At 42.0% G+C, this 12,478-nt stretch overlaps 1 protein-coding gene across 2 annotated transcripts in view; it reads left to right on the top strand.

The window, feature by feature from the left end:
• Window positions 1-12,478, top strand: part of LOC6587879 — a 53,237-nt gene that overhangs the window by 622 nt on the left and 40,137 nt on the right. The window contains exon 2 of one of the 2 annotated variants that reach the window (XM_026984183.1): window positions 6,106-6,695. In XM_026984183.1, the coding sequence (XP_026839984.1) occupies window positions 6,327-6,695 (369 nt within the window). In that variant the 5' untranslated portion in view covers window positions 6,106-6,326. Of the gene's footprint in view, window positions 1-6,105; window positions 6,696-12,478 lie in introns of those variants that run through there. The other variant, XM_026984182.1, reaches the window with a different exon arrangement.

Here is a 12,478-nt window from a genome sequence, read left to right as displayed (position 1 = left end):
ACGTATTAAAGGTGTTGCATTTGAAACCTGTTGTGGCCCCATCGATACAGGCATGTGTCAACTCGTGATGCATTCCATCTTGCACATCTCTAACCCTCTGCCCTCTGCCCAGCCGTGGCTCCGGATGGGGAGGGCTTGGGATTGTCTTCCTTCCTCTTTCTGTGTGCGTGTGTGCGTGCGATCGGAATGTTTAATGAGGAAGGTTGGCAGGGCTGTGCGCAACATAAATATTTGTATGTATGAAGCGGAAATGTAAAAATAACACAAACACATTTGCAAGCAGCACACCACACACAACACACACACACACTCTCCAATGATGAAGATGTTTTCCTAGGTTTGTGTTTTCCAATGCCATTCGCGCTACCGTTTTGCTGCTTCTCTCTCTCTCTCGCTCTCCCGCTCTCTGTTTGATTCAGCGGAAAGACTGTTTTTCCACGTAAAATGCAAATGCTGCGACAGATGTTTCGCTCGTTATAGTGGATCCACGGATCCATGGATCCATTCCCGATTCTCTCCCTATATTCCATCTTTCCATCTTCCACTTGGGTTTCCCGTTGCCCGACTGCAGCTGCCTGCCTGATTGGGATTGTGCCGGTTTGGTGGTTGTTGCTGCCGCTTGTTGTTGTCTTTTTGTCCGTCCGGTGGTGTGACCAACTGCATTTTTGTGGCTGTTGGCCACGGAGGGGGAGAGCAATGGTGCAGGCTGCACAGAAGAGGGGTGAATGGCTAAGGTTGAGGGCTTTTTTTTGTCTTTTTTTTGTGTGTGGTGTTTATAAAATTAACAGCAATCACCCTCTGCTCTCCAGCCGGCTGTAAATGCAACCTAAGCTAATTTGTTTTCATTTGTGTTGTACGTAAAAGAATTAACCAGAAGGAACAACAAAAAATAGACACACTCACCCGCAAATGCGCCATTTGTTCTCATTTCTCTATTTTCTCTTTGTTCGTGTTGGCTTTTTATTTTTTTTTGCACCTTCTTTGGCGCCTTCTGCATGTCCAACTGCATTCATCAAGTGTTTTGTTTTGTTCGATCTTCGTATGGGACATGGGACTTGCACTTGAAGCTCAAAATAAACTGCAATTTATTTCTTCAGGCATACCCTGGGCATTCGTCGAGTGCAAGGGGTATGACAAGGAAAAGGTTGTGCTTTTGGTATATACCACTTAAAGGAGTATTAAAAGGCAGTCTAAGCCTAACTTTTCCTTGTTTTAAGCTGCTGGAAATCTACTTTGAAGATGGTTAAGGCACAAATCCAAAAAATAAATATAGGTTTTTGGATAAATATAGAATTACTTGTCTTCTTTGTATTACAAAAAACCCTTTTTTTTATAGTTTTTTGTATCTCCTTTTACTAATGGGCACTCCCCTAGTCGCTAGGCTTTACTAAATTTATTTCAAATGTTCTTTCTTCTTTAGTTTGCGCCTTTGATTGTTTAAAGTTCATTTAGGCTAGGCAATTGTTTTATTTTATTTTAGTTTAGTTTAGCGACTATTTTCAGTAAGGTTTAGAGACCGCAAAGCAATGGGCGATGGGCGGTGGGCGATGGGCGGTGGGCGATAGGCGGCACGTGAGAGTAAAATCTTTAGCCGATTAGTCAATGCCCAAATGGCGCAGTAATCGATGGAATGTAGAGGGTTCTTTACACTGAAAGAAAGTGAAACTTTTGTGTTCCATTCCATGCCATAAATATACATACATTTGTTTCTTTGCCTTCCATTTCGTTTGGTTTCCCCTTGGAATGCAGCCTCCTCAATCACATTTCCATAGACCCAGGGCCCAGATCGGAATGAGTTGGTAATTTTTCTGCTGCCGCTGCTGCTCTTCGTGGGCGTCTCCGTATCGCATTGTATCTTACAGATAGGCGTACAAGAATTTATGACATGAATTTCATTTGGCTTTTGGTTTGTCTTTTTTTTTCTTTTCTTTTCTTTTTTGTTACGTTCCGAGAGTGTGCCATGTCCCATTTTCTTGCTTCTTTCTTTCGTTATTTCTTTGTGTGTGTTGTTCTTTGATAATTTTACTTTACTTTGCTTTTGTTTCTGCCCCAAAGAGACTCTTCAACACTCTCTACGCTTTGTTTATAGAAATTTGTAACGTCTCGAGATCATGAAGTGGGGCCAACTTTCCTTTTCATTAACGTTTTTTTGTGTTCTTCTTCCGTGATTTCCTGAACTCATCTGGATTCTACTCTTCTGCCCTGAAGAAATCGGAAATATCATAACAAAGATTTATGTGCATTTAATGGATGCGTGGAATGTACTCGCCATCCAAGGGGCACGCGTAGGCGACGGCGCAGCAGCAGCAGCAGCGGTTTATTGCCTTGCGGCTTGTGGCAGTTAACGGTTTGGATTTTGGGACCATCATGGGGGAAAGGTGTTCTCTTTAATAGACTGAAAATGAACAGCTGTTTGGCGTAGAAACATGTCGATTAGATGATGGATCTAGCTGTGGTAAAATCTCTGTAAAAATTAAAGAAAAAGTGATCGAAAAGCCTGCGCAGAGAAAATACTCTTTGGAGTATTATTATAGAGTATACTCTAGCGGAGTATTTTCTGTATTTTTAATCATTTTAAAGGGCATTCCAGATTCGGTTTTGGGTTGAGTTTTTATTTGAAATCATTTCAATGATCATCACAGAATCATTTTTGGTTGGGGGGTTTTTTTTTAAATTTCAAATGGCATTCCAGATTCGCTTTTAGTTGTTTATTATTTTTTTTTTTATATAGTTTTTGAGATTGCATCAACCGTTATATGTATTTTCCATCTTCGACTGGGACTGGACTGGGCCTGACCTTTGGTTTTGATATACATATTCCTATTTTAAGCCCACAAATATTTGGATGCTTTACATTTTGTGGTTTTCCACACGCCACACACGAGAGAAACAATTTTTTTGTGTGTGTGTTTTTTTTTTGTGGCTGGAACGTGATGTGAAAATTTATGCAAGCCACAAACAAAAACTTATAGTCGCGGCAGCCGAAAAACGATTTAATAGATTCACCCAAAAATGCCACCCAAAAAAAGAAAAAGACAGGCCTTGACTTAGTTTTCGGGGCGTGCTAAACGGATTTTTGTGGGCCAACATGGAACCAATTTCTTTCTGGATTTTTGGTGGATTTTCTGGCCTAAAGTTTGATGGATTTTCAAGCCTAAAGATTGTGGATTTTCTGGCCTAATATTTGATAGATTTTCTACCCTAAAGTTTGATGAATTTTCTAGCCTAAAGTTTGATGGATTTTTCTAGCCTAAAGATTGTGGATTTCTAGCCTAAAGATTGCTAGATTTTCGAGACCAAAGTTTTCTGGTTTTTAAAGGAAAATCTCTTCGACCTCACCAGAAAGAAGTCTGTGCCATGGCAGGTCCTACGGCTATCCAGAGAGTGGCTGCGGCCGTCTCAGGTAGATATCTACTGGGGTCCATGGCGCATATCTAGATATTTTTGTAGCTGCAACTCTAACGATCCTTGGGTAATCGTGTGGCAGGCGCAACTCTTACGCTGGTCATGCCTCTTAATGAAGTGTAGCACGTTTTATCCCCCCCTTTGGAGCTTTCGTTGTCGCCGATTGGCAGCGGTTAGCCGCAATTGACCCTAATTATGGGGACTGTTGCTGCCGGCTTTTGGGGCTCTTTATTTATTTTTTTTTTTGCGAAATTTGTCCAAAAAGACGAAGAAAAAACACCAAAAAAAAGAGGAATTTGGAGGGGAAAAGTGGGGGAAAAAAATGTGCTTAGTAATTTGTATTTTATTTCAGTTTGTAGATCTGTCTTAGCCCCTCTACCCCCTCTCTCTCTCTCTCCCTCGTCTCCCCTCTCTATCCTCTCTCTCTCTCTCTCTCTCTCTCGTCTCCCCTCTCTCTTTTTGCCCCTCCAAAAGTGAGAGTCTGTCGAACCGTTAGGAATCCGTAGCTGTATCATTATCATTATATCGTTAGAAATTTTGTTGTAATTATTTTGTTATAGTTTATGGCCCACTATTTGGCTAGGGGCCCCCCACCCCCTCCCCTTTCGACATACGTACGATCCTTTAGGCCACTTTTTCTATATCTTATCGCTGGAACCCCGATAAGGAATGTCAAATCGAAACAAAAAAAATTCCAACCTTTTTCAGAGCTAAATAAATTGGTTATATCATCCATTTCAAGCCATCGGAGAGAGAGGGAGAGGGGAGGAGGGGTTTCTGGTAGGTGGGAGAATTGATGGATCGCTGGATCGTTGGATCGTTGGGGGAAAGCTTCTTCTGGGGGGTCCCTCGTTGCTGATTTTCAAGCTCGAGGCCAAGGTTGCTGCAGTAGTCGTGATTATCAACTTATTTGCCCCTGCCCCTGCCCCCGCCCCCGCCCCAGTGCCTCTTCATTGTCCCCAAGAGACAACACAGCCCCAGTGGAAACGACAGCAAAATGATAACCAAATTGCTGCTAAATTACACAGCGAAAAAAAAAACAACAAACAAAAAAACAGGCGGAAAAAAAAATAGAAGTCATACGTTTTTATCGCACTTGAAAACGGTCGTCGCTATCAGCCGTAGGAACCGTAGGAACAAGTGCTAGTCGCATTATCATTGAGAGAGTGCCTGCCCCTGCCCCTGCCCCCGCCCCTGCCCCCGCCCCTGCCCCGCCCTCCGTTTGATAAGCGCCTCTTCGAGCGCCCATCATCAAAGAAGGCAACCCGTTGCCCATCGAGACTTTGACCCTGAATAATTTATTAGCAAACGAACAAATTCGAGCACAGACGTTTAATTTATTCGGTTTTTGGTTTTTTTTTGCTTCTTTTTTGGGTAGATTTTGGCGTCTACGAAAACAGAAAACAAGTATCATAAATACAAAATGTTGAAACTTGGGATCTACAAATATTGGGCGTATTCTTGGAAGGGAATTTGATCTGTTAAGGGCTGGAAGGGGTTCTAAGGAGGAGATCAACAAGTGGGATTGTTACTGCCTAAAAGTTGGACTAAGAATACCTTCTAAAGAACACAACATTTCGGGATCTTCAAGGTTTAGTGTAATCCCAAAAGATCTACGAATATTCTGAGAGAATATTTTAAAAGATAAAAGTTATCTCTCATTGTCTTTTTGATTTAAATTTCACCAAAAATTCCTTCGAAATAGATCATAAAATATAGGAATCTACAAGGTTTGGTAATCTGGAAAAAATGGGCTTCTTTCGGCCAAAAATTTGCACCAAGAATTCCTTCTAAATATCTCATTATTTCCGGATCTATAAGGTCTAGTGTACACCCAATAGCTCTACCAATATTCTTTTTCTCCTCTCTCTCTCTATATCATATCATAGCCAAAAAACAGTTCTCTGGATGAGCGTTCTATTTACCAAAAAGATGGATTTCATTCTGCTCAAAAGTTGGACTAAGAATTCCTTTTTAATATCTCAAAATTTCGGGATCTACAAGGTTTAGTTTTACTCTTAATAGACCTACGAATATTCAGAGAGATTGTTTCAGAAGATATTGATATCTCTCATTGTCTTTTTCCTTATCTGTCTCTCTAACATATCGTAGCCCAGGAATAGTTCTCTGAAAAAGGGCTCTTTCCGCCGAAAATTTGCACTAAAAATGCCTTCCAAAGATCATAAAATCTCGGCCCCTACAAGGTTTAATATACACCCAAAAGATCTACCCATATTCCGATAGAATGTTTCAGAAGATATAGATATCTTTCATTGTCTCTTCCTCTCTCTCTCTCTCTCTCTATCATATCATAGCCAAGAAATAGTTTCTGGAAAAGTTTTCTATTTACCAAAAAGTATATCTCTTTTTGCCAAAATTTCCATCAAGAATTCCTTTTAAAGAATACAAAATCCTCGGGAAAGATCTCTTTAAAGATCTACCCATAGAAGATATATCTACCTCCCTCTGTCTTTTCCTCCCTCTCTCTCTCTCTCTATCTAAACGCTATCGCTTTCCGTATGCCGCGTGATTGCAAAAATACAATTCTTTGAACAATTTTTAATTAGCACTCCATACAAATAAACAAATGCTGATCACGCGCCATCATTTTGTTAGCATTTCATTTAGAATCTGAGGCGATGATGGGGATTTATGCAATTATAATAATTTTCTTTTATGTTTCTTTTCTTTTCTTTTCAGACTTCCAATTGCCAAGTGCTTCCAGAACTTGCCAAAAAAAACCAGTAACTCCAAAACCCAAAGCATTCCATGAACAAGTGACATTTTTTTTTGTTCACAAACAAATTTCAAGTGGGACAAAATCCATAAACGAAACAAAAAAAAATATATATATAGAAACAACAAAAAAAAAAACATATCGTAGACCCGTAAGCAGCCAACATACGTCGGAGCTGATAAAAATGAATCTAAACCAGCACAGTGGACCCGGACCGCCGCAGTCGGAGTCGAAAATGGATGTGGATCAGGTGGACTCGTCGCCCTTCAATTGGCCCAGCCCCATGGCGGCCTACAAGGCCATGCCCAACGGGAAAGGGGCCACCGATGGCGAGGAGGCGGCCGCCTCCCTGACGCCCCACCAGCAGCAGCAGCCGAACGGCAACGGGGGGGGCCTGCCGCCGGCGCCGCCTGTCAGCCGTACCATATCGTCGGATCGCCTCGTCACCGGTAGCTCCTGTCGGGCACTACGTACCGCCGTCTCAGCATTATATTCCGTTGATGATTTTGTCAAGGAGAAAATTGGTTCTGGATTTTTCTCGGAGGTCTACAAGGTGAGTGGCAGATCCATGATGGGGGACGGGGTTTTGATGGCACTTTCATTTTTGCGATTATTTATACAATTTTTTAATTAAACCTTAAACAATTTTTTTTCGTAATTACTCAATAGGGGGAGGGGGGGGCGGGGTTTTTTTCCAACGAACCCAAAAAACAAATTGCAAAACAATAGCCTGGGATCTTCGGGAGAGTTTTGAGGGGGCTATCCCCCCCCCCCCCCCCCCCCATAAAAAAATACTATACCATTTCGTGCTCATGAAAAGCGCATTCGAAGTGCAGTGAAACCGTGTGTAAAAATTAATGGCGTTTAGCGTCGGTCTTGCGGCTCCATGCGAGTGTAAGCCGCTTTCGGAACGGTTGTTGCCCCCCCCCCCCCCCCCCCCCCCACACACACAGGAAAAAAAGGGGAGTATTGTTCGGTAAATTAATAAGTTGCAACTTGCAACACAGAGGCAGCGATGCGGCGATGCGGCTTTTCGGCAAAGACTTTGACATTACGTTTGGAATTATGGGTATTCCGTGATTATGCAATTGCCCGGAGCTAAGCCACGCTGTGAGAGAGAGAGAGAGAGAGAGAGATTGTTAGTACAAGGTCTTGTGGGAATTCGATCAGCGTTTATGGCTCTTTTGTGGAGGCTTGAAAGGTCACCCTCAATGCTAAGCTGCGCTGGGAGAGGGAGGCAGGAATGGACTGTAAAAGAGAGACAGAGAGAGAGAGATCTAAGCTGCTCAGCTAGGCTAAGAAAGAGAGCGAATGAGTGAATGAAGGAATGGGTTCCTGCTCTTCCGAAAGACATGCTGTTAAGCCACACTGAGAGAGAGAGAGAGACATAAAAAGAAACCCTCGCAGAGAGAGAGACATGAATGGTATTTAATGATAAGCCAAGCTGTAAAAGGGAGAGAGAGAGTGGGAGTGAAACAAACCTCTCTATAAATGAGGATCTCTCCTCAAAGAGAGAGAAAGAGTGAATGACTGAGCTCTTGTTCTTCTAGGAGCCATGCTGCTAAGACGCACTGTGACAGTGAGACGTAAAAGGTCACCCTTTACTGCTAAGCCACACTGTAAAAGAGAGGAAAAGGGAGATAGACCTAAGCTGATAAGCAACGCTGTGAAAGAGAGAGAAATAGTGAAATGTTATGAGCTCTTGCTCTCCTTAAAGCACACTGTTAAGCCACTCTGTAACCGAGAGAGACACAAAAGGTCACCCTTCTTGGCTAAGCTACGCTGTGAAAGAGATAAAGTGCATACGAGACTGCTAAAAATGCTCAAAATAAATGAAAATCTCCCATTAGGAAACGTATTTAGTGCCTAGGCCATCGTTTAGAGCCATGAGCTAAGCCACGCTGTGAGAAAGCTTCATAAAAGCTCACACTGTTAAAGAGAGAGAGAGTGACACAACGAAGATCTCTTTCTCTTTGCGACTGAATTGTATTGAACTTTCTCACACATGAATGAGTGAATGAGTGAGTGAATTGAATGAATGAACCCCCGAGTGAATGAATGATACAAAAAATGTATGAAAAGAAAACGGTTTCACTTTCGTTTTCTTACAGTTTTTCAAGTGATATTTCCATACGATTTTAATGCCATTTGTTTCGGTTATTTGTGGGGGGGAATCCACTTTCCCATTGGAGTCGAGGGCCGTTTTGCAATTATTTTCTGTATTTTCTGTGAATGTTTTAATGAAGGCGCGCTGCCTGGTCTGCACTCGTATCTATTCATGAGTGCATATTCTAATGCCACAAATTGCATGCGTCCCGTACCCCTCCCTCCCCCCCTGTTTCGGCCCCCTCTCTGGCAGTGAATGACCGCTGCTGGGGCCTGCTGTACGGACTACCTGCTGATTTGCATAACTGCTCCGGTATTCCGCTTCCTCGATGAAAGAATAAATTGTTGGGCCTCCGTGCATCTCCAAGATAAACTCCAGTCCCAGTCCCAGTCCCAGGCCCGGCCGAGGCCCGTTTATTTGCGTGTGAAGTGCGTTTCCCTCCAATCGATTGCATTTCCGCATTGTTATGCGCCCCAGCTGGCAGACAATTAATGGATCCACAGCTGATCGGAGGTCGGAGGGATGCCTAATTGAATTGCCAATAAATTTGAATCTAATGACGCCACCAATTTGTGGGCTGGCACGCGTTTGCCCCCAATTTACACGCCACAAAAGATACATATTTCGAAATGAAGAATCTCTCTTTTGGATCTATTTTTGGTTCGGATTGTGCTTGGAGTGCCTCTCATTTTCAATTACGTGTCAAGGCAGATAACAGAATATCAAAGCGAAAGAGAGATCTCGGATCTCCCATATCCATTTTGATTAAAACTCTTTCACAATTTCCCCCCATCTATTGCGTGCAGCGTGCAGCACAGCAGGCTGTGGCCTGCAACTGTAAACGATGCGGCTCGCTTGAGTGGCAGTGGCAGTGGCAGTGGCATTAGCGGATTTTAACCTCACATAGATGGGGGTTAATCAGGCGGGGAAAAGTTTTCCGATTCTCAAAGAAGTTCAAGAAATTAATTGAGGAATTCTGGAATTGATTCCTCCTCAAAGAATCGGGAAAATCTTTGATTTTTTTAAATGGAAATATTATTTGAATTAAAAGTCTATTTACGGAAAATATTTAATAATTAAAAAAATGGTAATATTTTAAACTTAAAGGCAGTTGAAATTAGTTTTAGAATTTGTTTTAGAAACTAAATATTTTTTTTAATTACACTTTTTTACCAAAAAGAAAAAAATCATTAGATTAAAAAAAAAACAATTTTTTTTTTATAAACAATAGGTTATTTTTTATTATTATTACATGACTTCTATGAACTACCGACAAAACAAATATACAATTCAAAATTTTACAAATAAAGTGAACATAATTAAATTTAAATACATTTTTTATATTATTTAATAATTAAATACATTTTTTTATTTTATTTATTTTTTATTTAAACACAGTTTTATATTATTTAAATTACACTTTTAAAATAAAAGAAGAACAAATTCATTAAAAATAACTAAGTCTTTTCTAATTAATTTTTAAAATCCTGATGTACCAAAAATGTAGAAAAACCATTTACCCGCGTGTGATTCGGCATTCTCGCTCTCTCACAGCGTAGCTTAGCCGTAAAGGGTGAATTTTCATCACTGGAATGTGCCTAAAAGGGCCACACCTCCTCCTCGCTCTCAGTGATGCGTTTGCCAGATGATTTTCTTTCCTTTAGAACAACCTTTCCTTTTTTAGAATGATCTCCACTCGTTTGGAGCCTTTCATCTATGGGAAAACAGGGAATGTTTCCTAGAGGAAACCCAGAGAATGCTCCATCCATCTTCAACTTCTAGACCCCCGAAATGAGGTTAATCAGTCAGTGAAAAGTTTTCCATTTCTGGCCGAAAAGTGTACGAAAAAAATCATAATGCGACGATCAGGAAATCCCCCAAACAGCCAACACACAAGACATAAATCAGGAAAAACTTGGTTTTCATATAATTTTGTTTCTCTTTTTTTGGTTTTTGTTTTTGTTGTTGTGGCTGTTAGTTAGTAAGTGGGCCAAAAGCAACGGTGAATGCATAACGCCGCCGTGTTAGTGTAGGCCCCGGCACTCAAGCAGAATGAGAGTGGAGTGCAGTGGAGGTGGAGGTGGAGTGGAGTGGAGTCGAGTGTGCGAGCAGCTCAGTATTTATTTGATAACTACAGTAGACACAATGCACCTGTACCGGGCTGTGGCTCTGCCTCTGCCTCCGAGAGGAGCTGTAATTTGTGGCACCTTCTCTGCTGGTCTTTTTGTTATGTAAAATGATAGGCATTTCGAGCCAGGAGGAGAACAACCAACGCTGCCACTCCTCTCGAAACAATTGTGGGGGTCCGTCTTTCGAGTGAAAGTTCTCGCTCGGAAATTGGGGTTAGATGATGGGCAATCAGATTAGGGCCCTCCACGACTAGCTGAATGTCCCTCTCTCTCTCTCTCTCTCTCTTACGTCTCTCTTCTGCTCTGCATCCTGTTGTGACCAAAAAGGCAACATTCGCCAAGAAAAAAGCCAAGCAATCCCAATCCCCAATCGGTTCCACTCCACCATCGATTGGACTCTCCGCGAATCGCGATTTGATGAAAGTAAACATTTAAGTAGAACTAAATAAGTTGATAGTTGCTGCTGTTGCAGTTGCAGACGGATGAATGCCGCTTGCCGTCTTGCCACAATTTCTTTTCTGTTTTCGATCGGTTTTTGTTGTTGTTGTTGTTGCTTTGTTGCCTGGCAACCGTGTTGATGTTCACGCGAAATTGATTGCCATAAATTATGCAAAGTTGCATTCTGCCGACTGGCCGCCCCGCACCGCCCCACCCCGCCTGTTTCTTGGTGGGGAATTGGTGCGCGGCGGCATTTAGAAATTGCTGCAACTGCAAGCAACATCTGCATTGGTCTCCGGGAGTGATCGCCAGTGGTGGATAGGCCCCTCATTTGTATACACTTGCAAGGAGTGCCCCCCCTAGAGTGGGAGACCATAAGGTGTATAGATTCTTGGAGCTACGTGGCTTGGAGGAGGAATCGGGTTCTTTAGAGAAGCCAAAGTGTCCTTTGCTCTACTAAGCTCCTTCCTTAGACCTTATTCGATCTAGATTATAGTGCTATATCCTAAAGAGAGTCTTGAACCAGTCGCGGCACACGTTTTTCGACACTACGATAATCGGTACTTGGTTTTTTTTTTTACTTTTAGGTACCTTTGAAAAACCTTTCCCGAAATGTGAAGGCAGGAAGGGAAAGAGGTTGGAATAAGTAAATAATATTTACTGCTAAGCCACTCTGGGAGAGAGAGAGAGAGACTGTATGATGCTCCCTAGGAGAGCAAGTAGAGCTAGCATTGGAGAATGATAGAGTGAGAGAGAGGGGCAAGTGGTGCGCTCTCTGCTCTCACCCGTAAATGCTAAGCCACACTGGCAGAGAGAGAGAGAGAAAGAACTTCTGAAGTACTCCTCCTTCTCTCCTCTGCAAGAGTATCCCTAGTCCGTACGAAATGTTTCCTCAACTTTTTCTGAAAACTTCGTTGCCGTTGTTGCCTGTTGCCCGTTTTCGTTAAACAATTTTTCAAACGATTTTGATCTTTTGTGGCTGTTGTGTTGCCTGTCTGTTGGTTGTTTGTTACTTTTTGTTGCGGCCATACAACGGGCAACGGGCAACACAGCCAGCCCGACATCAGGCAACATTCGGCTACAGTTACTTTTGATGTGCATGCAAATGTTTACACGAAACAACAGCAACCCCCCACCCAAGCAACATTTATCTCTACCTCTCTCTTCCTCTCCCTCTCTCTCTTTGAGGCCATGTGCCTTCTCCTGATGCGCCCTAATTAATTCGCCAGAGACTTTGAATGCTTGCCTCTGATTATTGAAGATCTATAAAAAGCTTAAGCCTACGACTTTGCTTTGGAACATTTACATAACAATGGTCCATCGAAAAATAAAAAGTAAAAGTGCTTAACGCACTAATCAGGCAAAACAACAACAACAAAAAACCAATAACAAAGGCCTCAACAAAACAAAAACTATTTTTTGCAAAAGAAAAGTCTGCAAAAAAACCCAAAAAGAAAAAAAGTTTTGCAAGGTTATGTAAGGGAAATGGAAATTTTGAAAAGGGGTTATAAAAAACAACAGCAAAATATTTACCGTAAACACTTAACAAATATTTGATACCGTTTGAAGCATCGCCCCATGTCCCCCAGCCCCAGCAAAATGGTTATGGAGCTAATTAAGTTATAATATTTAACGATCTCTCTGTCTCTCCCCCCCTCTTCC

Source organism: Drosophila persimilis, unplaced genomic scaffold (assembly GCF_003286085.1).
Source record: "Drosophila persimilis strain 14011-0111.01,24,50 unplaced genomic scaffold, DperRS2 tig00000000-arrow-pilon, whole genome shotgun sequence".
NCBI classification, from domain to species: domain Eukaryota; kingdom Metazoa; phylum Arthropoda; class Insecta; order Diptera; family Drosophilidae; genus Drosophila; species Drosophila persimilis.
The sequence above is the reverse complement of the archived record's forward strand: the minus strand, read 5'-3'. Positions and strand labels throughout refer to the sequence as shown.